Source organism: Leucopleurus acutus (genome assembly GCF_964270905.1).
Source record: "Leucopleurus acutus genome assembly, chromosome: 2".
Classification (NCBI taxonomy): domain Eukaryota; kingdom Metazoa; phylum Chordata; class Mammalia; order Artiodactyla; family Delphinidae; genus Leucopleurus; species Leucopleurus acutus.
The window spans coordinates 192,593,178-192,620,828 of NC_139143.1; the positions used below are offsets into that span (position 1 = coordinate 192,593,178).

Genomic DNA, 27,651 nt, shown 5'->3' on the forward strand with positions numbered 1-27,651 from the left:
TGACACAGCTAATTTCTGCTCCTTGGCCGGTGCACGTGTGCGCCAACACCCGCTCCGTCTCCCTTTCCCATGCACCCCTCCAATGCACCCTACGTTCTGTGATTCTAGGATCCAAAACAAATGAGTCACCCCCGCATCCCGGGCTGGCTGCAGGGTGGCCGGTACAAGTCCTTCTGCTCCTGGGGGAGGGGCGGCTCTGGCAGAACAGCCTCCCCGTCACCCCAGCACCGTCCACATGGGGGGGAACCCACCACCCAGCAGCCCACCCGCCCTGCTCCCCACCAGCCTTGGGCGGGCGGGGGCTGCCTGCTGGTGTTTTTGATTTTTACAAAAACACCTTCTGCAAAATGGACGTCAGAAAAGCACCCACATCCCCACCTCCCCGCGAGCTACGTGCAGCCCCGGAGCGTCCGAGTCTACCTCCAGTCATGTCAGAACAGGGACCCGGCCGCCGACCTCCCAGGCCCGGGCGGAGAAGCCAGACGCCGACACGACCTGCCTGCCCTCAACGCGGAGCCGGAGCCAGAGCCAGGACCGCCGGGGCTGCGGGAGCACAGCCGCTCTGCGCATGGGGCTCAGGGCTGGGAAACAGGTGCCGGCCGCGGGCAGCCTGGGCAGCCGGGGGCCCCGGGCGGCCCCATCGTGGCGCTGCCCACACGCAGGCGGCAGCAACGCGGAGCAGAGAGCAGGCAACACACATGCACGCTCACTCCAGACCCTTCGCCGCTAAGCCCCGGCAGCAAAACTCCCAGGGAGAGAGCAGGGCCCCCCGGCCAGGCTGCCACATGAAAACGAGGCTGCTCCCAGAGCCAACCAGCCGCGCGGCCGGGCCTCGGTCACATACCGTCCGATTTCAGGGGCAGGTTTCCTCCCCACCCACCCCCTCCCCCCGCGTCAGCCGCATCCCTCGCTGGGCACGCTCCCCTGGGGCTTGTTTTTCTAAAACCTGTCACCCCTCGGCGCTGCTCCCCCTGCGCACCCGGAGCTGCTGCGGCCACATCCCTGCCCGGGGCCGGTGGCACCAGCGCGCCTGTGTTTGGAGCATCTGTGCAGCAGGGAGGCTGCAGGCCGGGTGCCACACAGCCGAGACGCGGACCATCGCGGCTGCCCCGCCGGGAGATGCGCATCACTTACCGGGCTTTCTTCCACTGCCTCCTCGGCCGGATCCTTTATGCTCTACGGAGCAGAGGGCATGAAAGGAGGCATCCTCCTTCCCTGAATGTGCCGACGCTGCCCCCTGCTCCCCTTGGACCCGACAACAGGCAAGGGGGGCTCACACACCAGGGGAGATATTTAAAGGAAGGCTGGCCGGCCTGTCCCCCGCCTCTCACATCCCTGCCTCCTCATGTCTCCAGGCCCGGGTGGTACCCGGCTCCCCTGGGAAGCTGGAGCCGGCAGCTGAGGCACCAGCTAAAACACGGCCTGGATGTCGAGGAGCTGACGTCACAGGACCACAAGCATCTCTGCATTGAAATGGACCTGAAGGGAGCCCAGGGCAGCGGCTCGGCCTCCCGGAGCTGCTCAAACGCAGCGTCCATGGGGAACAGAGCCCGGCGGGGCCTGGGGCCACCACATCAGGCTTACCGGCCGGGATGCGGGGATGCCGCGGCCACCAGAGTGCGGGTGACCTCCGACCTGCATCGCTGAGGCCAAGAATGGGTCCAACGTGAATGCTCACGGGTCCCGAGGCCTGGGCACTGCGGCCCGGGGGGAGGGGAAGGAGAGAGGCCTGGCTCCGGTCAATGAGGCAGCGAACCCAAGTCAGGAGGTGTGTCTTGATGCTGCTGCTACTCTGGGGGGGTGGGGGGGCCAGCGGGAAGGGCAGAAATGGGGGAACCGAGCTCCCAAGGAGGCAAGTATCGGGGTGACCAGCCTGGAACCGCACGTGCTCCAGGCTGAGGTGGGAGGTGGGCCCCCCCACGCGGCCTGTGTCGTGCCGGCCGTGGCCAGAGTGGACCCCGGACCTCTGACACCTGCCCCAGGACCCACTATACCCGGCGTCCGGCCCTGGCCGGCTTTTCCCTCCAATTCCAAAATCACGAGGGGACTCGGCTCCCCTCCCTGAAGCCCCTAGGGCTTGTGCTCAGCCTGTGTGGCCAGGCTTCACGCTGGGGGCACGGAACATGCTGGAAACTTCTCTCCCCCACCCTCAGGCCTCCCTCCTCGGATGGATTCTAGGCAGGCAGCCGGCTCAGGAGTCTACGCTTACCCGTGTTCCCGACAGAGTCCGCGCCAAAGCTCTGGGTCTGGACTCCAGCTCCTTCCCTTGCTCCGGGCTGAAGTCACCCTGGAGCTTCTCGGACCCGCATCGAGTGACCGTGCGAGGGTGTTTGAAACTCAGTACAACTCCAGAAGCGCCGCTGGAGTAGAAAGTCCCCAGAAGCTGTGAAAGTACCGATCGAGAACACCTCGCGGTAGCACAGCCCTGCTCCCCCGCGGCCGTACTGGGGCTGCTTCGACACCACACGGCAGCTGAGAGCCCAAGACAGAGGCTAAATGGCCCAAAGAGCCCCAAATATTTATCGTTTGGCTTTTACAGGAAAAGCTGGCATAACCCTAAGACTATAAAATCATAAAATCGCAGAACCATCACATCCACAGTGGGCTTCGACGGGAAATGCAGATTTATCCTGAGTCCAAGGGGAGAACCTGCAAAAGACGCGCCTGGTGTCACCGCTGCTGCCCTTCAGCCATCTCTCCTCCAGTCATTCCAAACACCCAGCTTTGCAGAACTCTAGAAAACCCAAGCTGAACCAGGAGACTGTGCATTTCACGGGAAGTCCATTTTAGGTGGAAAAGTAGCTTTTCCAGCTTATTGCAGATAATTTGAGACAAAGCTGAACGAAATTGGATTTTTTTCTTTTTTCTTTTTTTTTCTGGTCATTCTGCAGGGCTTGCTGGATCCTAGTTCCCCGATCAGGGATCAAATCTGGGCCCTGGCAGTGAAAGCGCAGAGTCCTAACCACTGGACCGCCACAGAATTTCCTGAAACTGGATTGTTAATAAAACAGTACACACACCTATAAACACCAGGAAATAGCAGGCGTCCGTCCTCCTGGAAGGATTCGGTGGTAACCGGTCCACCCACACCTGCTCGACCACCTGGCCCACCCCCAGCCCCCCACCCACGCTGGGCCTCGTTCTCGTCCTCTCACTCTGAGGACGCTGGGTGGCCGTGAGCGCACGACGGGGGCAACTACCTCGCCCTTGATCCACCAGCGGGGGCAGGGGAGGCGGCGAGCTGGGTACTCAGCCTGTTCCCGGAGCCCTTCTAGCTCTGCTAGTGCCCACACAGCACCCAAGGGGGCGGTCACTCCAGACCCCTTTCACAGCAGGGGAAACCAAGGCACAGGAAGCTGCCTCACCTGCCGGAGCCGGGGTGTGGACCCGGCAGCATGGCGGCACCGCCCTCTGGGCTCTCACAAACACACGCGTTCAGGAGCCGCCACCATCGCACGGAGCGACCCCTGGTTTCCCTGGTGGGTCGTGGCCGCGGGAGACGTGCCCCAGCCAAGGCCCCTCCAGGACCAGCTCTGCTTCTGGGCGGTCGCCCAGCGTGTGTCCGGGAGGCACGCGAAGCTTCAGAGCCAGAGAACAGGCGAGACAGCAGCTCCGGGCACAGCGGGTGGGAGCGTGAACGAGAGAGGCGGGTGGGCAGGGGGCCCAGCCTGAGCCCCCTCCTCTCCCACAGCCACTGGCGGGGATGCCCCTTCCCCCGCAACCCACCGTGGCCCCTGCAGCCCGTGGCTGTCCCCACCAGCCCCAACCCGGCCCCACTCCGTGGTCACCACTCCTCTGGGCTTCCGGACGTACATGCCCAGGTGAGAGCCCAGGTGAGTCTCCCTTCCGCTCACTCTCCCATAGGCTGACTCGCATGTACCCAGGTACTTGCCTTTAACACCTCAGGCTGTGAGAGCTTTCTGGCCCCAGAATCGGAGAGGAAATGGCTTGGGGCCCAGCTGCAGGGAGAGCAGGGCCAGGCTGCCACCCCCACGCCGCTGCCACTGATTGGGAGTAAGAGGGCGTCGGAAGCCCCCGAAGGCCTGGGGCTCCTGACCGGTGAGGAAGCCTGGCCCAGCCCACAGGGGCTGGCAGTGGGCACAGCTGCAGACAAAGCCAGCCGTCATCCTCCCAGCCAGACTCCACCTCCAGACCTGAAGGGTCCTGGCCCAGATACAATCTCCCCGACCCTGGGGGTCCTGCCCTGGGTGCCAGGCTCGGCCCCAGAGCCACACAAGGGCCACCCAGGTGACAAGCAGGGTCCTCTGCAGCACTGCCTGCCCCCCTGAACGTGGGACGCCTCTCCCTGGGAGCAGGCTGGAGGGGGGTTCCTACACCAGCCAGCCCACCCAACAGTCCAGGGACACCTCTGTCGCTTGAGCGTGTGGACAGGCCGGGACCAATGACACGAAGCACACAGCCTGCCAGCGCCAGGCTCCCAGGACCTCGCAGGACACTGGCGGCTTTTAAGACGGGATCCAGCACCAAACCCCAGATCTGCATTTTCTCCGAGGCCTTTAAGGACTGAGAAGCCCGGCTGAGTCCAGACTCGCCAGCCCTGCCCCGGCCGGATCCTGGTGTTGACGCTGCAGCCCTCCTTCCCACACCCCTTCCCGGGGGTCACTCGAGCACCCGCAGTGTCCACGGCTAACTCCGTGTGACAGGGCCTCCAACGAGACTCCTCCTCCAGGAAGCCCTCCTGGGGCCAACTTCACCACCCACAGGGACACTCCCGAGTGACCGAGAGGGCTTCGTTTATTGCATTTATTCTGCCCTGTAAGTGCCCCCAACTGTCCTTTAAAACACACTGAATAACCACTCGCTCCACGGAGGTCTCAGCGCTTTACAAACAGTGTCTGATTCACAGTCCCATTACCCCATGTTACAGGTAAGGAAAGGCAGTAGCTAACGGGTCTGTCATCTGCTCCACTGGCAGAGCTGCGGCTGCTGCCTGGACACCTGCCTGATTCCCAGCCAGGCACACACACTCACTACCCAACATTCCCAGGGAGGCCGCCCTGCTGGGGGCTCGCTCCAGCTGACAATCACCCCCAGCCCCCAGGCTGGAGTCAGGTCCCTGGGAAGAGCCCCTGTGGAGGAGGGGCCGGCAGGAGTGGCCGACAGGGGTCCGGTCACACTGAGGGGAGTGCGGCCAGACGTTAAGGACAGCGGCCGTCAGAGGGGGCCGACGGGGCAGTGGGCAACAGGACCCCACTGTCCTCGGGAGGGCTGAAGGTCTCGACCATGCCTAGCCCCTGCTGGGCCTGCTCCCTGCGGGAAGACCCACGGACGTGCCACCCAGACCCACAATCTGTGCGCGAGTAGCCGGCCAGGCGATGCTCCTGGCCGCCAGCCTGGCCGCAGCACACGCTTCAGCCCCCAGGTCCCCGTCCCCCACACCTCTGCGTGGGGCCTGGTGTGAACCCGCCTTCCACCATCCGATCCAGGGTCCCACCCCTCAGAGCTCCGCACGGGACCCCGACCCGAACACTGCGAGGGCCCTGGGCTCCCTGCAAACCTGCACCGCGTCTGCCGCAAAGCTCCACGCCAGAGGCCCGCAGGGACCCTGTGCAGAGGGTACCTCCCGGGGGCAGACCACACCCACAGGGTGCGGGGGGATCGGACCTGAGTGTAGTCGATTGTAGGGGGCTGGGTGCTGGCCCGAGACATGTCCACGCCTAGACCCTGGAATCTGCAGATGGGACCTTACCCGGAAAAGGGTCTTCACAGACGTGAGGAAGTAAGGGGCTCGAGAGTGGCCCTATATCCAATGACATGTCCTTGTAAGAAGAGGAGGAAAGACAGGCGGACACAGAGGGGAGGTGCCCATGAAGCCGGAGGGAGGAGTGTGCAGCCAGAAGACCCAGACCTTTCTCCCCCGGAGCTCCCACTGCAGACTCCGTCTCCAGCTGTTCTGAGCTCGGGGTACCAGGTCGCGCAGCCCCAGGACCTAACACGCCCAGCAGCACCGCACACCCCCAAGTCCCCGTTGCCCTGCGCCAGGCCTCTCCCTCCCGTCGGGCCTCGTGGCTGCAAGGACAAGTGGCCCAGCAGAGCCTAGAGCAGGCCATCCAGTGGGCACTCAGGGACCCTGCCCGGAAGGGGCCCGGCCGCCTGCTGGCCCTGTGCCCTCCCTTCCTGATGGGGGTGGGACGGCAAAGGGGAGGCGAGGAGGGTCCCTGACGGGATCCCTGCACAGCAACCGGGTGCGACCCTGATGCTCACTGCGGCAATCCCGGCGGGGACCGGCCTGCCGTCTGTCACCGTGACTGTATGCTCTGGAGGAGCTGCGACCCAGGCCCGTGTGCGGCGCATTCTCCACATCCCCGCCGCCCCCAGGTACGACATCTGCTGCATCTCATAGGCTCCCTGAGTCCCGCTGCCCGAGGGGCAGAGCAGAGACCTGGGTTTGCTGCATCTCGGGCCCGAGAGCTTTGGCCACTCACATCTGAGACAGGAGATGCGTCCAGCCAGACACCCAGGCCAACACCACCGGGGACACAGCTGTATGTTCTAGACAAATCAAAGACCAGAATGCAAGAAACGAAATATTTCTTCCATTTGGGGGAGCCAGAAAGGAAAATGTGAAACAGGTTGAAACGCACAAAAATCCAACATGAACACTTCCGTGTGAGCAGAGGAGGACCCCCAGCGGGATGGATGACGCACAGAGGGCACCGTGAGGTCACAGAGCCCCTCTGTGCTGCCACCACCCCGCGCTTGGCCCTGGGCTGCCCCGCGCCCTTGCCAGAGCCAGCAGGTGGCCCTCCCTCGGGCCCCAGTGCTGCCACGTCATTCCTGGACTCCAATGAGCCACCCAGAGCCACCACCTGCAGGTCCCACCTCCCCCGGGGACGTCACCAGCCAGCCCAGCTCTCCCCACACACAGCGCCCCGGAACGCCCTGGAAAGGTGCTTCCGCTTGGTGGGAGGGAGCCTCCCGGTCTCCCAGCTGCCATCAGGACCCTGCTGCCGACAGCAGGGAGCACATCCTCCCAGCTGAGCCGACGGCACATTCACCCCCATTGCCTGCACCTCGCGGGCAATGCAGGGCAACCAAGCTCTGCTTGCGCAGGACACGGAACCGGACAGAAGCCAGAACCCTTTAAGGTGGGGCGTCTCCCGGGCCCTGCTGACAGTTTATTCTGATGATGCTTCAACATACACAGACTTGAAAACTTCTCTGTGCTGTGGCCAGAACAAAATGACCAATTCAGTACCTTCAAAACCTATAACCTGTGCATGAATGTCCACAAGAGCCAAGACGCAGGAAGAACCCAACGTCCAACCACAGGTGAACGGCACATAAGATGCGACGGAACACCCAGGGGGGTGCCCCTGGCGCCGCAGCGGTTAAAACTCTGCCCTCCCAACCATCGGGCCGCACGGTAAGTCTCGATCGATTTTACAGGACAGATATCATACAAAATATCTTCTGCGACCACAGCAGGATCAAGTTAGAAATTAACAAGAGGAGGAAAACTGGAAAATTCACAAACGTGTGGAAATTCAACAACACACTCAAACAGTGTATCAAAGAAGAAATCACAATGTAAATTAGAAAATACTTAAAGACAAACAAAGACCCACATACCAAGACCTAAGGGATGTAGAGAAAGCGAAGCTAAGGGAGAAATTTACAGCTATAAATGCTTCCCTTAAAAAGGAAGAAAGATCTCGGGGCTTCCCTGGTGGCGCAGTGGTTAAGAATCTGCCTGCCAACGCAGGGGACACGGATTCTGGCTCTTGTCCGGGAAGATCCCACATGCCACGGAGCAACTAAGCCCGTGCGCCACAACTACTGAGCCTGCGCTCCAGAGCCCGTGAGCCACAGCTACTGAGCCCACGTGTCTCAACTACTGAGCCCACGTGTCTCAACTACTGAAGCCCGCGCACCTAGAGCCTGTGCTCCGCAACAAGAGAAGCCACCGCCATGAGAAGCACGTGCGCCACAACGAAGAGCAGCCCCCGCTCAACGCAACTAGAGAAAGCCCGCGTGCAGCAACAAAGACCCAACGCAGCCAAAAATAAATAAATAAAATAAATTTTTTTTCAAAAAGAAAGATCTCAAATCAACAGCCTAACTATACGACTTAAGAAACTAGAAAAACAAATAAAACCCAAAGCTAGCAGAAGGAAATAATAAAGACTAAAGCAGAGACAAACAAAACAGAGAATAGAAAACCAATAGAGAAAAATCAGGGAAACCATTTTTGTTGAAAAGATCAACGAAATCGACAAACTTTTAGCTAGGTGGACTAAGGAAAAAGGAAAGGCTCAAACGACTAAAATCAGACATGGGAGTGGGAGCATTACCACTGATCTCACAGAAGTCAGTGCACCAACAAACCGGATAACCTAGATGAAACGCACAAATTCCTAGAAACACAGACTCTACCAAGACTAAATCACTAAGAAACAGACAATCTGAATAGACCTGTAACTAGTAAGGAGAGCGAGTCAGTAATAAAAAAAAAAAGCTCCCCGACAAAGAACAGTCCTGGACCTGACAGCTGCACTGGTGAATTCTACCAAACATTTAAAGAAGAACTAACACCAGTCCTTCCCCAACTTTTCCAAAAAACTGAAGAGGGAACATTTCCTAAGTCGTTCTAGGAGGTCAACTTACCCTAACGCCAAAGCAAGGCAAAGAGACTACAAGAAAAGAAGACGAAGGACCAACGTCCCCAAAGAACACTGACACAAAACTCCTCAACGAAATACTAGCAAACCAAATTCAGCAGCATATTAAGAGGCTTATGCACCATGACCAAGGGGGAGTTATTCTTGGAATAAAAAGGTGAACAATCAATGTGATGAACCACATTAACAGAACAAAAGAAAGACATGCGGTCATATCAGTGGATGCAGAAAAGGCATCTGACAAAGTAGAAAATCCTTTTACCATAAATATATTCAACAAACTAGGAACAGGAGGTACCTGGTATGCTTTTTCCCATACTACCAAGCTATTAACTCAATTCTGACACCATCTCCCTGCAGGTAGCGTCAGACCCCACAGGGTAAGGGCTCAGTCCTACAAGACTGCCCACCACCCCACTTCAATGCCAGTTGCCAGTCCAGGTTGACACCTGCTTCTGACCCACGGCTATAGACTGGAGGCTCACAACGCCCTCCTCAATTCGATCAATTTGCTACAGCAGCTCACAGAACTCAGAGAAACATTTAACTTCCCAGATTAATTCAGGAACAGCCAGAAGGAAGATGCGCAGGGCGAGGCCCGGGGAAGGGTGCGGAGCTTCCAGCTCTCCAGGAGCCACTCCCCCAAATCTGATCTGAGAGCTCTCTGAACCCCATCCTTCCGGGGTTTTATGGAGGCTTCATTGCATAGGCACAGTTGATTAAATCATTGGCAGTTGTTGGACATTAGTTCAACTTCCTGCCCCTCACCCCTCCCTTAAGGTCAGGGGGTGGGACTGAAAGCTCCAAGCCTCTAATCTCTTTGCCTTTCCAGTGACCAGCCCCACCCTGAGGCTATCAGGGCCCCCACCCTAAATCACATCCTAATGAATGACAAGACACTCCTATCACTCAGGAAATTCCTAGGGTTTTAGGAGCTCCTTGCCGTAAACTAGGGACAAGGACCAAGTACATTTCTCATACCCTAGAAACCAGGAAACCACCTCAGTTCAAGAAAAGCCATACAGGAAAAACCCACGGCAAACATCACACTCAACGGTGAAAGACTGAAAGCTTTTCTTTCAAGATCAAGAACAGACAAGGATGCCCACTATCACCATTTCTATTCAACAGAGTACTAGAGGTTCTAACCAGAGCAATTAGGCAAGAAAAAGAAATGAAAAGCATATAAATTGAAAAGGAATAAATAAATTATCTCTGTTCACAGATGACACAGAAAACTGATTCCACAGAAACGATGTTAGAACAAAGTGAGCAAAATAGCAGGATAGCAAGTCAACACATGAAACTCAGTTGCATTTCTATATCCTCACAGTGAGCAACCCAAAAAGGAAATTACAAACACGGTTCCAGTTACATTAGCATCAAGAATAAAATACTTAAGCATATATCTAACAAGGAAGTGACAGACTTGTATACTGAAAACTATAAAACAGTGCCGAAAGAAATTAAACAAGACATAAATAAGTAGAATGACATCTGGTGTCTATGGATTAGGAGAGTTAATATCGTTAAGATATCAATACTACCCAAAGTGATCTGAAGAGTCAATGCAATCACTACCAAAATCCCAATGATGTTTTTGGCAGAAAAACATCCTAAAATTCTTATGGAATCTCAAGGGACCCAGAACAGCCAAAACAATCTTGAAAAAGAACAAAGCTGGAGGACTCACACTCCCTGATTTCAAAACTCACTGCAAAGCTACAGTAATCAAAACTGTGGTACTGGCATAAAGACAGACATATAGACCAATGGGATGGAAGAGAGAGCCCAGAAATAAACCCTCACACAAATGGTCAAATGATTTCCAGCAAGGGTGCCAAGACCATTCAATGGGGAAACGACAGTCGTTTCAACAAATGGTGTTGGGAAAACTGGATATTCACATGCAAAAGAACAGAGTTGGACCCTCATCTAACATCATATGCAAAAGTTAACTCAAAATGCAGCAAAGACCCTAAACGTAAGATCTGAAACTATACAACTCTTGGAAGAGAACAAAGACAAAAGCTTCCCGACATGGGATTTGGCAATGATCTCTTGGACATGACACCAAGGCGCAGGCAACGAAAGCATACACAGACGAACTGCACTTCATGAAAATTTTATAATTTTGTGCATCAAAAGACACCATAAACAAAGTTAAACAAACAAAAAAAACCTCACAGAATGGGGGAAAATGTTTGCAAATCATATATCTGATATGGGGTTAATATCAGGATATGTAGAGAAGTCCTAAAACTCAACAGCAACAAAACAAACAACCCAATTCAAAATGGGCAAAGAACTTGAGTAGACATTTCTCCAAAGAAGACATACACGTGGCCAACAAGCACATGAAAACAGGCTCAACCACCACTAATCATTAGGGAGACGAAAATCAAAACCACAGTGAGATGTCACCTCACACCCACCAGGATGGCTACTATCAAAAAACCAGAAAACAACAAGCACTGGTGAAAATATGGGGAAATTAGAACCACTGTGCGCTGCTGGCGGGAATGTAAAATGGTGCAGCCACTGCATCACAGCAGTTGCTCAAAAAATTAAAACTAGGGCTACCCTATGACCCAGCAATTCATGACTGCATGTACACCCAAAAGAATTGAAAGTAGGGTCTCAGAGATATTTCTACACCCATGTTCATAGCAGCATTATTCAGAGTAGCTAAAACACAGAAGCGACCCCATGTCAGATGGATAAACAAAACGTAGTCCATGCATACAATGGAATATTATTCAAACTTAGAAAGGGAGGAAACTCTGACACCTGCTCCAACGTGGATGGACCCTGAGGACATGATGCCGAGTGAAATAAACCAGACACAAAAGGACAAATTCTGTGGGATCCCGCTTCTGTGAGGTCCCTGGAGGAGTCACACTCACAGAGACAGAAAGTAGGAGGGTGGGGCCCGGGGCTGGGGGAGGGGTGGGCACTGAGTGTCTCATGGGGGCAGAGTGTCGGTTTGGGAAGATGAGGAAGTTCTGGAGACGGATGGTGATGATGGCTGCATAACAATATGAATTCAGGTTATATCAATGAACTATACACTTAAAAATGGTTAAGATGATAAATTTATATTATGTGTATTTCACCGTGATAAAAAAAAATTGGGGAAAAAAAAAAGGACTGAAGTTCTGATACACGTTACAACATGGATGAAGTTCAATAACATCACGTTAAGAAGCCAGTGACAAAAGACCACATATTATCTATTCCATTTACACGAAATGTCTACACCAGGTAACTCCGTAGAGATGGAGCAGTTTGGTGGCTGTCAGGCGCCGAGCAGAGGAGCTGCGACTGCTCGCGGGCACGAGGTTTTCTTCCTGAACGTGTTTCAGGAACGGCAGAGGTGGTGAACCTACTAAATGCCACTGAATTGTTCAGTTTAAAGTGGTTAAAATAGCACATTTTATATTAGGTGTACTTTACACCATTTTTTAAAAACCCTATAGAACCGATTAAATTCAGGCTGACAACCTGCACAGAAGGTGCTGGAAGGCGCTTTGCTGCCACGAACACAGGCCCGGCCGGACATGCCCAGCATGATCTTGAGGCTGCATCTCTGCCACGTGTCCCTGTCTGGCTACCGCCCGTCAGACCCGCCAGCATCTGCACGCGGTCCTGACCCGGGTCAAGGGTGCCATTTGTCCCACCAGCCTGACCCTTCTCACTCGCCCGGCCTTAGTGAACACCAACGCCCACGCAGGTGCCAGGATCGTGCCTGCACCCGGACCATCGGGGGACCAGCGCAGGGCGGTCCTAACTGCCCAAGGTCAGCGTCACGACCGAGCTGGACAAGCAGAGCCAGGGAGGGGACGCCACCCCCACCCTCCGTCCACCCCATCCTCCACCTGCGCGGAGAGGCTGCTGGAATGTTCCAACAAAAGCGAGTGGCCCGGAGCTCGGAGCCGCCCCTGGTGAGCATCTCAAGGACCTGCTCGCGAGTGGGGATGGCCCCACATTCTCCGCATTCCCCCGCGGTGATGCAGCCCCTGCCCACACGTCAGCCCACGTCCCTCTCCGGCAGAGACCCTGTGACTCCCACGACCCCAGGAGGGCACAGCATTGGCTGTGCCGACCCCCATCACCATCCCCTACATGAGGCCCCAGACAGGGCGGCGTCCATGCAGGGATGAAGCCAGGAGGGCACCGAGTCGGGGACAGAACGGGCAGGTCCGAGGCCCTCAGGGCGGCACTGCTGGGGCCCTGGCCTGAGCTGATGGCCGGGCAGCCAGAGACCGAGATGCAGAGATGCTTGGGCGACCCCCGCGCCGCACGGGCTGCTGGCGACGGCTCTGGGCAGACAGACAGACAGCCTGTCACTGTGGTTGAGAGCCATCAAGGGGGCAAAGAAACGAGCTGGGGGACCCCTCGTACAGAGCACAGTGGAGGGGACCCTTCTTCCAGCTGGAAGGTCTACCTTATTTTATCCTTTTATGTGTCTGAAAAGACAACGTGAACTATCAAAAGTGTGCCCCTTCCATGAGACGTGGGTACCCCGGGGCGGGGGGTCACGGGGAGGGGCAGCCCCGCGGGGGATGAGGACCCCCGGGAGGCCCACCCGCCTCCGAGCCCCCCACCGACGAGCTCCTCTCTGGCCACCTGGGGCTCCTGCGGGTGGGCTTCTGCTCATGGGGTCTGCTCCCAGCTGGCCGCACTCCCCACCCCCGCAGTGTCCTGTCTTGAGCCACGTCCTGGCAGGTCCAAGGGCCGCTGGCAGCGAAACCGCACATGCGCACAGGAGCCTGCTGTCCTGGACGGGGCGGGCGGCGGCCAGGAAGTCTTACCCGTGGGACTGACTCCCCCCCGCCCACCTTCTCAGGGCGGCTTCCAGGCCTCAGACGCTCCAGGCTCGCCCCCCACCTCTGGCTTTATCTACCACCGGCGGACATCTGCCTCCCAGCCAGGACGCGCTGGGACTGCTCACCCACCCCCCAGCCTTCCCAGACCTGCCCCTCACGTCCGCCCCCTGGGGCAGCACCTCCCCCGGCCCCTGGGCTGCTGCTGCCTCTCCAGACTGCCTGCTCCACTCCCGCCAGGGCTCCACGATCGGATGTCTCCATGGCCTTGCTGGCTGCTCCTCCAGGGTCCCCTGCTCTCTTTGGGAGACCCCAAGGCCCGGCCCTCATCCCTGGCCACGCCCCCCGTGGCCTCGACAGCCTCCTCTATGCTAAGGGCTCCCACACCTCTCTTCAGCCCCGACTGCCCCCCGAAATGCCAGTCACGCACCCAAGTCCGGCCTCTGCTCAAATCTGCTCCCACCCCACACAGGACGCTGCTGGCACCCAGAGGCCGGGCCCAGGGACCTGATCCGGAGCCCACCCTGGGACCCCTGCTGGCAGGAGGCGGAGCCAAGTCCCCCTAACCGAACAAGCGGCCACCGGGGTCCAGAGCCCCTCAGCACCACGCCAGGGCCCGAGGAGGGTCTGGTGACTGGTGTAAAGTTTCTCTACGCCCCATCCAGTGGGGGCCCTGCCCTGAAAGACGAGGCAGGGCATGCTGTTCAGGGTCAGGGGCCTCCGGGGCGTGGTCAGAAGCTCTCCTCTGACCCACGGCCCCTGGGACTCTATCTTCAACCAACAGACCTGCCGTGGAGGAGGAACGGATGCCTCCCTGGGGGGCCCGGTATGGACTGGGAGGGGCCGATGACCGGGTCTGGGGGTGGCCGCAGCTGGGACAGACACACGGGAGCAGTGTCCAGCCATCCCAGCCAGGCCCCTTCCCGCCGGGGGGCATCAGGGCTTCTCCTGGGCTTTACCTCATGGCATCACTGACCAAGCCGGTGCCCTGTCTGATGGTGGATACACCCCTAGCCAAGGGCGAGGACACCAGTGAAAACCCCACACGAGGCCACACCCGCTGCCCACTCTGCTTTCAGACTGTTTGCGAGGAGCACCAAGCCTCGGGCCACCAAGCTCCATCCTCCCCCGCCTCGCAGAGCAGACACGTCAACCCATTACTGTGACACAGGTCATGGGAGAGGCGATACTCACTGTCTTCTCCCGGACAGGGCATGCCTGGCTCCTCGGGGATGCTGGGGAAAACTGCACAGAGAGAGAGAGACAGAGAGAGAGAGCGTCAGTGCCCACTGCGGCCTCGTGAGAAGTCCTGCTGGGAGTCAGGCTGCCCGTACAGCCCCCGCTGCGATGAGAGCCTGCTCCTGGGAGACGCTCATTAAGGCAAACCCAGCACATGGATGTGTGCCAAACTCCCTTTGACGAGACACGGAGCTGCACGGAATAATTCAGGGGGAAAAGCAGCCAGAGGGGTCTAGAGAGCAGAGCCGTCCCAGGAGGACTCCTGGTGTGTATGGATAAGTCCATAAGGGAATGGGAAGAACCGAAATTCCCTTGAAAACTGACTTTTGAAAGCACATCTCGGCCCACGTCTTTACACTCAAAATGGAGTTCAAAATTAAGCGTGGTAAGATACACCCTGGGCTTCCACAATAAGTTACTAGAAAAGGTTAAACGTATTAAAACCTAGCTCAAATGACCTTTTTCCTAATCTAGAAAACAGAGTGAATTTTGAAAGTACCAAACCTTTCACTGTTGAGTCAACACAGACGTGCTAACCACCACCAGGCAGTGGACGAGCGTAGGTTTGACGTTCAATCCACGTTCATACAAAGGACTACAAAAACTAGGTATTTTAACCAACCACTAGTCCAGCATCAGAGAGAACGATGACCCAACAGAAAACCGTGGACAGGGGCTTCCCTGGTGGCGCAGTAGTTAAGAATCCGCCTGCTAATGCAGGGGACACGGGTTTGAGCCCTGGTCCAGGAAGATCCCACATGCCGCGGAGCAGCTAAGCCCGTGCGCCACAACTACTGAGCCTGCACGCCTAGAGCCCATGCTCTGCAGCAAGAGAAGCCACTGCCAACGAGAAGCCTGAGCACCGCAACGAAGAGCAGCCCCTGCTCGCTGCAGCTACAGAGAGCCCGCACGCGGCAACAAAGACCCAACGCAGCCAAAGATAAATTAATTAAATTTAAAAAAAAAGAACACTACAGATGGTTTTGTGCGCCGGTCCTGGCTCTTGGGCTCAGCCGTCCGCGGCCCCCGCCTGACTATAAGCTGCACCAGAAGTGGATGCAGGGTGGCAGGGCGGCCACAGCTGCCAGAACTACGCTCTCTCGGCAGACACCCTGCAGAACCCCAAAGTGCCGGGGGCACAGCCTGAAAACCTGCGATTTAAAGACGATACTGACACGACAGCAAAGAACGCTTCCCGCAACTCAATTTCTACCCCGCGCTGAGCTTAACCAGCGGAGGGAGGCTGTGAGCCTGCAGAAAGCCACGGGGAGGGTCTCATCTGCCCCGGGGCAGGGCTGCAGCACTGTCCCTGCTCTGCCCGCAGGCACGTGGGCCCCAGGCCCTTGGAGCTCCCGGAAAGGTGGGGGCAGGTGAGCGATGCCGCCCCCAGGAAATGAGGGCAGTGAGGGCTAACCAGCTCCGGGACCCGGGCCTCTCCTTACAAGTAAGAGCAATTTTATCTGGGTTAATAAAATGTAAGAGAAAAAAACCCCATTGCATCCCATCCCACATCCTTACATTCTCGGGCATCCTAAGATCTTAAACCGCGATCCTCCACGTGGCTACTGGTCTGACAGAGCGCCCCCGCCCCCCCAACACACACACACACACGCGCACACACACACACACACACACACACACACACACGCACGCACGCACGCACACCCTCCCCAGACCACCCTCTGGCCGGCACTGACCGTGAAGGATGAGCCCTTCGTCCTTGCGCTGACAGGACAGGCGGAAGGCCTCCTCCAGCTCCATCTGGGAGGACACAGTGCAGGGGTCACCTGGTGGACAAGAGACATGGATGAGGCCACCGCAGGCCCAAGGCAGAGGGGTTCACGGTGGCGGGCACCCGAGTTTGGGAGGGTAGTCTCACTGCTTGTGACCAGCTGCCCAGCCTGACCAGCAGGTCACCCCAGCCAGGGCCCGACAGCAGAACCAGTTAAGCCTAGAAGGGCAATGAGTTCACCCACAGCCCGAGAAGGCCACGCGGGGAGCTAAGGCGTCCTAGGTTTCCCGGCCAGGGCGAGAGTAAGCACACGCTTAGCCAGTCCTAGAGCGGAGGGAAGGGCTCCTTGCCCGCTGCGGCTGGACAGGGGCACAGATCCACAGACAGCCAGTGCCCCACGTGGCCAGGTGCCTGCGGGAAGGGGCACGGCCAGAGACCTGCCTGCCCCTTGTCCAGGCTGAGCTGCCAGGGAGCTCCTGGATGGTCTCCCAAACCCTCAGCTTTCTCCGAAGTGTGTCCAGCAGCAGGAAAGAAGGAAGGCGGGGGGTAGAGAGGAGGGAGGGAGAGGGAAGGAGAGATGGACCCTGGGGCCCCGGCCACCCTTACCCTCCCCACTTCCCCGAGAAAATGAAGAGCTCAGCTTCCAAATCACCCAACAGAAAAACCCGGGATACGGGGAAGGAAGGTCACCTAAGGAGGGTAAGGAGCCGTGCAAGGTGTGCAGGAGACCCTGCAGCCTCTCCCTGGTGCCCAGACCAGAGCTGGCCTTGCGGGGGTGGGTGGCTCCCCCTACAAGGGGCAGCTCACCCCCCACCCCCCTGCCCAGTTTGTCCACGCACCTGTCGCAGCCTCTTCCCAGGAAACAGCTTCCAACGACCCCAGTGGGGAAGCTGGTTAAATTTAACCGGTTTAATTCCAAGGTCGTCCGTCGCCCCCAGAAGGGGCTGCGCACAGATTCAGAGGTTCACAACCCGCCCGACACACGCCCAGGCGCTACCTTCACTGTCCACCCACTTGAGGGTGAGCGGGTGGCCCTGGTGGAGGTGGCACACCTCCCGCACCTCCTCACAGAGCTTGTCAAAGGTGGTGGCGGAGTCCAGGCTGGTGATCAGGATGTCCCTGGGGCAGAAAGGATGCACAGGTCTCACCATGGCGCACATTTAAGCCACATGAAGTACTGATGATTGATTAACCAAGTTATTGACCAAATAAATGAAGCAACGTTGTCCCCAAAGAGAATATTACAGGCTCTCCCCAGAACCACTGCCCGCAGTCTACGTAAATTACCACCACGAGTGCCCTTGTGCAGAAAGGTCTATCTGGGTGCGGGGATGTGCCTCAGTGGGGCGGAAGGACCAGGGTGGGCACGGCAGAAAGCACCGTCCACCCCCCGTGGAGGCCGGGCAGACCTGCTCGGACACCGGGAGTGAGGCTGCCAGCACGGTCACCCAAGAAGGGTGGGGCGGCTGGACACAGCCTGTTCAGCTCAAGCCCACCAGCCTCAATACACCGTCCCTCAACCTCCATGGCGCCAACAGGGCCACGTCATATACCTTCAGAAGACGGGAACTGGGGGCGTGGGGGCAGAAGGCGGTAATGTATTAATCCAAGGCCGCAGCTTCCTGAAACCCTGGAGGGACCATTCGACCGCCTTTGGTGCGGCCACAACAGAATTCCAGGTTCGGTTTTTTGGAAAAGCCAGTCCCAGAATGTCACTGCCTTTTATCTTTTCATCCAAAATAGGGAAGTAGAAGCTGGATCACTGGAGACAGCTCAGGGACTCTCGGTCAGCCCTTGAAGGCTGGCCCTTCGGGGGTGAGGCAAGTCAGCACGAGGGAAACGCTCGACCCCCCCCCAGGATGGGGGGAGGGGCATCCCCCCCACCATGCACTGTCCCCTCCCGTCACCCACCACCCAAAGCAGGGCTGGCACTGACTCGGCTATGCTCACTGAGACTCTTAGCAAGAACCACTTTAGAATACGCTCAAGTTTTGGGGAAATTCTGCTAGCATCTGACACCACAAGGGTGTGGAGCGTATGAAGAAAGACGTGAAACATCCTGTACAAGAGAAATGCAGGGTCTGCTTGGCGCTAACACTGCTGGCTTCTGAAGTCTGTCAAACGTGTGTTTATAGAGTCTGCGTCCACCAGGTAACAAATCCAGGGCCACCAAGACCTGTCTGCTGGGCGCCCACCACAGCTGGGGCCCGGCCCACGGGTCGCTCACCCTATCGAGTGGGGGGATATGGCCCCCAGCCACCCACCCCTTCTCACTGGAACTGGCCCCATCTGCTCACAGACCCACAGCACCTGTCCCCGGGGCCCCAAGCTCACCACAGCCTGCGACGTCTTGGCAAACCAAGGCACAGAGGGCTCACACGGCTCATCAGCGGGGGCCCCAGAGACCAAGCCCCCATCGCACCCACCCCATCATCCTGGGGTCACCCAGACTTGGTACCCACGCTGCCCACACTCGCCAATGACCCAGCATCCACCAGTCCCCCTGCCACAGGGAACTCTAGAAGTCAGTCTGCCATCCCTTCACCTTTGACCTCTCCCTGCCCCATGACCCTCCTCCGCAGTTCTAACCCCACGTGGCAGCTAGTCCCCCACCCCCCAGCATTTCAGGGCCTAGAGTTCGGGTGGGCAGCTCCCCAGTGGTTTGGAGGCGCCCCTGGGCCCCAAGCTCATCACCCAGTGACAGCACTGCAGCTCTTCCCTCCAACGCATGACCCTGGCACCAGTGGGGAGGGACTGTCCCAACCCCCGGCCAGACCCCTGACCACCACCCCTAATGTCATCCCAAACCCGAATCAAGTGGCATCTCTGAGCAAACGGGATCCTGAGGCTGCCAGCTCAGGGGCGCCAAGACAGAGCACCGGGCTGGGGCAACAGCCTGCTGGAGGGCCCCTCCCGGGACTCCTGGGTCTGCCCAAGCCATGCACCCAGGCCCGGGCTTTGCACACAGCAGGCCCTCAATAAGAGTTCTGGAAGACAAGCTTGAGCTGCAGAGAAGGAAGATCCAGCCAAGTGTTCCTGTGATCTCAGAAAAGCGGGCAGAGCAGGGTCTCCAAACCCAGCATGCATCACCTGGAAACCCCCTGAAAACACAGAAGCTGCCGGACCCCCGGACCCACCCTCATTGTCTGGTGACTGCACAACCTCCAAAGGCCCAGCAAGCAAGGGGGAGACCGTGATCTCAAGCCTCTGGAGGGCCTGGGGCAGGGAGGGGAGGGGATGGGAAAGGGCGAGGGGAGAAGGCATCCCCCCAGTGGGGGCGACTGACGACCCCCTATTTTTAAGAACAGTGTCTCCACATCTGATATTCAGTTCTTGGAAGATGCTGGAGACAACGCGGAGGTAGATGAGTCTTTGTTCCAGGAAATGGATGACCTGGGGCTGGAGGATGACAGGGTGATCCAGACTGCAGTCCTGCCGACAGGAGAGGGACTCGACCGACTAATGGACTAGCTCGTCTTCAGAGAGGCTTGACTGCCATCGCATCTGTGGCCATGCTAAGAGGGTGCTGAGTTTCCTTTCTCTTTTTCTAAGAAAAAATAATTTTCAGGAGAATATTCTTCTGATGGCTTTCAGCACTGAACTTAATAAGCTGATCTTAAAATTTCACAAAAAAAAAAAGAATAGTGTCTCCAATGTATCTGACCCTCAGCTCCCAGCCCTGCTGGTTAAAAATAACCTGCAGTGGCAGCACAGAGAAAGAGTTTCACTCGGACCCACGGGGTTTGGATAAGTGAGCGCGGAGCGCAGCGGACACTTTCCGGAGCCAGCATCAGGTCAGCGCCCGCCGAGGACTGTCTCCCAACTCAGACGCCAGACTCTCTCGTCCCGGCTAGAGGCGCCAGTGCGGAGCACTTCAGGGAAAGCACCGGGAGGCGTGAGGAGCTGGGATCGAGGAGGAACGGTCAGCCTGGGGCAGAAATGAGGAGGGTGGGAGGGAGAGAAGGAAGAGTGGGACAAGGAGAGAGGAAGCCGCAGCAGGGAGGGGGAGGGAGGAGGGGGAGGGGACTGCGAAGGGGCAGAGGAAAGGGGAGGAGGGGGGAGGGAGGGGAGGGGAGGGGAGGGGAGAGGAAGGAGGGGAGGTTGGGACGGGAAAGAGGAGGGAAGAGTATAGGGTGTGGCCTCATCGCCGGGAAACCAGACTCAACAGGTCACATTTCCCCCGGTAACCAAAGCGCTCTCCAGGGGCCCAAGCCCGGGGAGGGGACGGACAGGCAGCTCAGCCAGAACTCCCTGGGGCTCCCTGAACTCTGCCCACGGCAACTGCCTGGTCCGCCTTCCACCCCTGGCGCAGTGCCTACTTGAACTCGTCCGGGGGGAGGCTGGGGGTCTGGCTCCCCCCTGCCCCCGGCCTCTCCGGGTGTGGACTTCCTCTCACTAAGGATCAACTCTGATTTTCAGTCACTTGTTGCTCTATTCCACGGTTCCAGGAAGGGAAGAGGACTGTCTCTGCTGTACGGCAGCCATTCCTCACCCTCAGTGACCTGGCTGACACCTCACCAGCTTCGGTCTGCAGCCCACCTTGCCAGCCAAAAGACAAGACCCCCTCAACCTCTTCAGGTGGGCTGGCCAGTCATTCCCCCCCCAGAAATCCTTCTGGGGCACTGCCACCAATTCCCCTTGCTGCCCCCTCCACTGCGTTCCCAGGTGGTCAGGCTGAGGACAGCAAAGCGGGCAGGAGAGGCCTGACTGACACCCCAAACAAGGTGTGCTCCCCAGCTCGAGCCCGAAGCCCCTCCTCCGGTGCCACTACAGCCGAGACCACCAAGTTCATCTGCGGGGCCAAGGTCCGCTCCCCTCCCCACTCCCCGGCAGAGGCGACCCTGGGAGCAGCCAGGTCCGATCTGGGGGCTCCCGGAGACCAACACCAGTGGAAAGAAGCAGCAGCAAAGGCTCCTACTTCTCCTCCGACCTCAGTCTACACCGAGCGCGCAGCGCGGTCCCGGCCTCTGGGCGCAGCCCCTCCCCCCCCGCCCCCCCGCCCCCACCCAGGGCTGTCCCGACGCGACCGAGAGTCCAGCGAGCGCTCTCTGGGCCGGGCCAGGCGCTCCGGCCACTGACCCCTGCGGGCGCCGGCTCGCCCCATTTCACAGGGAGGCAGGTCGAATCCAGGCGCCGAGCGCGGACGCAGGGCCCTAGCCCTTCCAGGCGCCCTCCATTCGCGCGACCAGGCGGCTCACCGCACCTGCCCTTCACCCGGTCATGAAACGGTTCTGAAACTGAGAGCTGGTCGGGTACATTGGAAAAAGTTTAGGAAAACCTCGTTTTTAAAAACCTGCCAGCAATCTTCACAATTTGACAAAAACTTTCGTCCTTACAGGCCGTGGCCTGAATGTTTCGGCCAACTTTCCAGGGAGAGTGTCAACACAACACAGGGCCCGGGGCTGCGGGGCGTGCCAGACGCTCGCCTCCCCTCCGGGCAAGTCCCAGCCCAGGAAAATCTCGTCGGGGCGGGGAGAGACCCGCAAGGCCGCGCGCTCCGAGCTGGGCCCGGCGACCCCGAGCTAGGGCGCCGGGGGGCCAGTCCGACCCCACCCTGCCCGCGAACCTTCCCGCCGGTGACGTTCAAGTGCGCCCGGAGCGCCCGCTTCGCCCGGGGCCGCCTCTAGGCGCTGGCGCCTCCGGACCTCCCGGGACGCCCCTGGTCCCGGAGGGGCCTCGCTGTCCCCTCCCTCCCGCGCCACGGCCGGCTGCCCCCAGCCCTTGGCCTCCCGAAGCTGCGACGACACGGTCGCTGACGGCCGGCGCTGTCGGGGGCAGCTCCCCGCGCCCGGCTCTGCCCTCGGCCCCGCCGCCTCGGCGCACACGCCCCCCGCCCCGGCCGGGCCCTGCCGTCGGGCGCTCGCGCTCACCCCCTGTAGTGCGCCTTCAGGCGGACGCGGCCGCCGCTCCCGTCCATCTTGCGGCCGGTCCTGCTGGGCATGGCGCGCTCCGCCGGCCGCCGTCAGCGCTGCGCCCCGGACGCTCGGGCCATGGCGCGGGGCCCCAGCGGCCCGGCCGGGGCGCAGGTGGGGTAGACGGCGGAACGCGGAAGGGAGCGCGCGGAACGGGGACAGAGGAGCACCGCTCCGGCCAACTCCGCGGAACTTGGCGGCAGGCGGGGCGGGGCGGGGCGGGGGCGCGGCCGGCGCGAGCGCGCCGGTGGGGGCGCGCACGGAGTCCGGCGTCAGGCCTCGAGGGGGGCGGGGGGTGTCCGAACATGGCCGACCCGAGGCCCAGCCGGCGGCCAATCGGCGGGGCGGGCGGTCCCGGGGCGGAGGCGGTGGCACCTGCGGCCAATGAGGTCGAGGCGGGGCCGCCACCTGGGCCAATCCCCGGGGGACCCCGCGGCCGCAGCCCAATGGCGCGGCGCGGGGCGGACTACCTGTCGGGCGGGGCACGGCCCCACCTGGGGCCAATGGGGGCGCGCGCGGCCCGGCTCTGCCCGGCAACCGACGCCCCCTGTCTGCCCCGCGCGCTGGCCCCTCGGTGAAGTGGGGTCCCCTGGCCGGGGTTCCCAGGTGGGGCCCTTGCGCTGCGCGCCCCGGGAAGTTGTTGGAAATTCAAGCTTTCGGCCCAGCCCAGACTCGCTGAATCGAAACTCCAGCAGTCTGTGCTAACAAGCCCGAGTAAATCGGGTGAGCGCGAGTCTGCGAGCCGCTGGGCTAGGGGACAGCGGGGACGGGTCGCCCGTGACGAGTGCAGCCCGCCGCTCAGACCCTGGATTCCGAACGGCGATCGGACCGCGTGACCCGCGTCCGGCCAGCTTACAACTGCGGAGACAGACTGCGAGGAGCAGAGAACCCAGCGAAGGTCACGGCCGGCAGGTCCGGGCTCAGTGGGTTCTCCCGGCCGCAGCCGCCCTCCTCCTTCTGCGGAAGGTTTGTCTACACTCGCTAGCCTGCTCCTCTGCTCCAGTTCACTCCTCGGTTCGGGACAAGGAGGCTGCGTTTGTCCAGCTCGCCCGTGACCTTCACTTGTGAATCCACATCCTCTCTGGGTCTTCTTAACACCGCGCGTTGGTTCCGGACTGTCGCCTTAGGATAATATCCAGGCCCGCACCCACCAGGTGCCTGCATCCTGGGCCCATCCCTTACTGGTTGCATCCACAGGGGCCCAAATCTGCAGTCTGTGGGATCTCAGCTGGGCACCAGGTGCGCACCCCGGGCTCAGAGATCTACAGACCCCTCATCCCTGCCGCCCCCGCCAAGGCCTGTCCTACTCTGGGCCACACCCCTGTTGCCTCCCTCCCCTTCCCCACCCCACCCCACCCCCGACTCCAGTCCCGGCTAAGCCTTCACCACTCTTCACCTGGACAATTGTAAGGATTTCTCATTCACTCTTTCATTCCACAGAGCTTCCTGGCGCCTCCTAGTACAGGGTGCTGGTGTCCCTGGAGAACCACATGGACATAGTCCCTATGGTCATAGGACCCATATTCTCCCTAGAGATGGACACAGAGAAACCTGTAGACAGCCCACCTCTCACCTACTTAGGGTGCTGTGAACTCTCCGTCCTAAAAAACAGAGCCCTCTGCGCCCCATAGCCGTCCACCCACCTGCCCATTTCTCTGCTCTTCTCTACAACAAACTCCTGCCCAGAGCTTTCTGCAGCCTTATCTCCACTTTCTCTTTCCTGCCACTTTCTCTGAGGCCACTGTCACTACCACCTCCTGTGTTTTAAGTACAGTGGCCAACTGTCAGCTTCTTCTGCATTGACCCTTGGCAGTGTCCTCACCCCAGGACGCTGCTGTCTCTCCCCTGTGCCTCTGCCGCTTCCTCGTCAGCCTCTAAATGCGTCCCCGCCGCCCCCGCCTCAGTCACGGGTGCCCCTCAAGCCCTTGAGCTGCTCGTGTCCACTTAGGGCTCGAAGTACCATCCCAAGCTCAGATGGCCCCGCTGGGCTGATTCCCCCACCATCACACCTCTCATTCCGCCAGAGCTCCCCGACATGCCATCCTCCACCTCAGGGCGCCCACCCCTTCTTTCCTCATTCTCACCTCAAAACTCCCGGGGTTTCCTTTGCTTTCTCTCCCTCTTACACGCAGCCCACCACCATCTGCAGATCCTGGCAGCTCCAGATTCCTGCCGTGTCGACCACCTCCACTGCTGCCACCTGGTCCAACCTCAGTCCATCTGTGTCCATCTCCCTGGTGTTCAAGACCTGCAGTGGTCTGCATCGTCCTCAGGGACCCCAGGCCTTCTGCCGGGTCTCGCGCCAGCCTCATATGGCTCTTTCCACACCGGCCCCCTGGCCCCCTCCTGGCTCAGGGCCTTCGCATGTGCTGTGGCACCTTTGCCCAGACCCACACTTCCCTTGAGTCTCTACCCAACATCCCTGACGCCCGTGTTAGTCTGCTCCCGACCCCACCCCGTGGGCACTCCTCCACGCCCCGGCGTGGGCACCAAGCTCCCTGGCTGTCAGGTGCATGTGGAAGGGGAGGGGTCCGAGGGTTTGTCATGTGAGGGGAGCAGCATGGCGCTCACAGGAGGGAGCAGGAACCTGTGGCCCAGAGGTGAGTGTGTGGGATGCAGCGCCCTGTGCCAGCCCCTCACCTGGCCCCATGGCCAGCACTGTGGCTGTGTCCCCTGGGCCACCGGGAGCCCAGCCTGGCACACGGCCTTGGGCACGTCCTGACGGGCCGAGAAGAGCAAGACGTCCCACAGCACCACCCCCGCCCTCCGTCCCCCCACACACACATTCTGACTTCCTGCCTCAGAGCGAGATGAGGGCAGAGGAGGAGGGGCCAGGGGGTCCAGTCCTTGATGCCCTCTTCCCCCTGCTGGCAGCACGGGCTAGCGAGGGTCCCTTCTCTGGGCACCATCTCCTGGACATGCCCCATCCAAGGCCCCACCGGACACAAGAGCCCTTTCTAACCAGGGAATCCCTGGTCAGGGTAGGAGCTCCGAGCGTTCCAGCTGGCCCCGTGGGTGCTGGCCGCCGCCTGCAGACCTGAATGCCACATGGGACCCTCTGTCCTGGAGTCTGGAAGCTGGGTCACCCAGTACTGGTGAGGAAGTCCGAGGGGGGCCGGTAGCTGCCTGCTCAGGGTCAGGTGGGTTTGGAGAGTGGGGCCTCTGTTCCCCATGGGGTTTGGGGAGGAGAAAGGTGTATTCCAGGAGGGGAGGGGTCCCCCGCCTCGTCTAGCCCCAGGCCCGGGTGAGGGCACATGGGTTGCCTGCGGTGCCCAGAACACTTCCCTGAGGCCGCCGGAGGGGGGAGGGTGAAAGACCCTCCCCCCACCAACAAGTTCTGCAAAACAATGAGCTGCTGCCCAGGCCAGCAGACCCCCTCCAGAGGGCAGGGCCACTGAGCCATCCCTCTCAGGGCCTCGAGGACAGAGGGCTTGGTCCCGACTGAGCGACAGGCAGCTGAGCCTGCCTGGCATCCACTTCTCACCCGGCATCCTGGCCACAGGCATGGGGTGTTTGGGTAGTTGGCGGGGCTGGGATCCCGTCAGCCTGGGTCACCGCTGTATCCCCACTGCATCAGGCATCTGGCACACCTGGAATGAATGAATGAATGAACAAATGGGTGAAGACCCCTCAGAAATGCTGGGACCAGTCGTCCTCTTAGGAGCCCGGGCCTGTTCTGGGGCCCACCCGGCAGGCTGCAGCATAATGATGTCGCCTGGGGCGGAGCGGCAGTGACCCTTGGACGGAGGCACAGGCGGGACAGACCCGCAAGGGGCCTGGCAGCCGAGGGCTGGTCCTCTTCACTCTGGGCACTTCCTGTATTTCCCAATTTTCCACAAAGCTCTCATATACTTTCATGATCACAAACACCTATTATTTCCAAAGTGAAAAGTACAAATGTGTGTTGTTATTGGCTGATTATAAAAGTGGCAATGGCTCACTGTAGAGGTCCGACAGCACGGCAGGTGCAGGGAGAGGAGACCTTCCCCCTGCCCGGCCCCCCTCCAAACACAGCCGGGCCTTCTGCCCCTCCTGTCACCTGTCACCTGGGACCCAGGGCGGGGCTGCAGCCTGTGCATCCCACCCGCTGTGGGACCGCGGGGAGGAGGTGGGCAGGGCCGGCAGCGGGCAGAGTGGGCCGCCAGCGTGTGGCTCGCCCCCTGATTTTCTTTGTTAAATGTTCTTTATGAGTACTTTCAACAACTTTGAGCTCCTCTAGGTGACAGGTGAAAGGCAGGTGGAGTTTACGCTCGGTGAGCCTCATCGGACAGAAGCTCCCCCTCCCGTGGGGGTCGGTGGTCCCTCCTGAGGGGTCCTGCTCAGAACCCCGCCTGGGGGCCTTCCTCATCAAAGCTCACAGGCGGCATCTGTGCCGACTCAGCACTTGGGGCTGCCCAGGAAGAGGTGACTGCCGGAGCCAGCATCTGCTTGGGCCCGTGGGGTGGGCCTGGGTGTTTGGTCATCCCGCCAGGCGTGACACGGACCCGGGCGGGGCCTGGCGAGGAGCACGCAGGTCACGGGAGAGCCCGCGACGCCCGCGGACAGGCGCTTGGCACGCGCAGCTGTGGGGGGGATGGGCCGCAGATGTTTCCTTTCTTCGTCTCGGATCTCGGGATTTGGAGACACGGGTTCGATGTCAACATTCGTTTCACCTGCTCCTTCATTTATTCAAAGGAGGTCGACTGCGGGCCGACTGGGCGCTGCACCCTGGCGGGCGACAGGTCACAGACCTGGCAGCTTGGTCGGAGAGAGCGAGGTCTGCCGAGGGCCCGGAAAGGGAGGCTGGCTGTGGGGCCTGAGGGCGGGAGGGGTGGGGCAGGAGCAGAGGGGTCCGGGCGGCCCGAGAAAGCCCCTGGGGGCCCAGGGAGCAGGACGGCTTACGGCGAGGGGCAGACCCGGCGGGGGGGGAGCTGTGTGTACCCGAAGGGCTTCCTTCAGGAGAGGGTGACGGTTTCTCCCCCGGCACTGCCGGCATTTGGAGCAGGTGCGTCGCCGCGGCGGGGCCGGTGCCTTGCGGGGTGTGGAGCCGCATCGGAGCCCGCCCCCCGCAGGCGCCTTCCCGCGGGCGCAGTGCTGCGCGTTCCCGGCAGAGGGCGCGGCGTGGACACGGCCGGAGGCGCGGAGCTGCTCGCGGGGTCCGGGGCGGGGCCGGAGTCCAGCCCCGGGAGGGGCCGCTCCAAGGTCACCCCTCCGAGGACCTCAGCCCTGTCTTCCCCCTGCAGTGGCGCATTCTCAGCTTAACCGTCAGTTACACTGATGGTCCCTGTTTCAAAGCACGGCGAGGCTTGTCTGCGGGTTGG

At 59.9% G+C, this 27,651-nt stretch overlaps 1 protein-coding gene across 3 annotated transcripts in view; it reads right to left on the reverse strand.

Moving 5' to 3' along the window:
- Positions 1-22,527, reverse strand: part of PRKCZ (protein kinase C zeta) — a 101,288-nt gene extending 78,761 nt beyond the window's left edge. The window contains exons 1-4 of one of the 3 annotated variants that reach the window (XM_082834628.1): positions 22,310-22,527; positions 17,437-17,558; positions 16,405-16,494; positions 14,663-14,713 (exon numbers count right to left, since the gene is read on the reverse strand). In XM_082834628.1, the coding sequence (XP_082690754.1) occupies positions 14,663-14,713; positions 16,405-16,494; positions 17,437-17,558; positions 22,310-22,380 (334 nt within the window). In that variant the 5' untranslated portion in view covers positions 22,381-22,527. Of the gene's footprint in view, positions 1-14,662; positions 14,714-16,404; positions 16,495-17,278; positions 17,354-17,436; positions 17,559-22,309 lie in introns of those variants that run through there. The other 2 variants (XM_082834629.1, XM_082834630.1) reach the window with 2 other exon arrangements.
- Between the last annotated feature and the right edge of the window lie 5,124 nt (positions 22,528-27,651).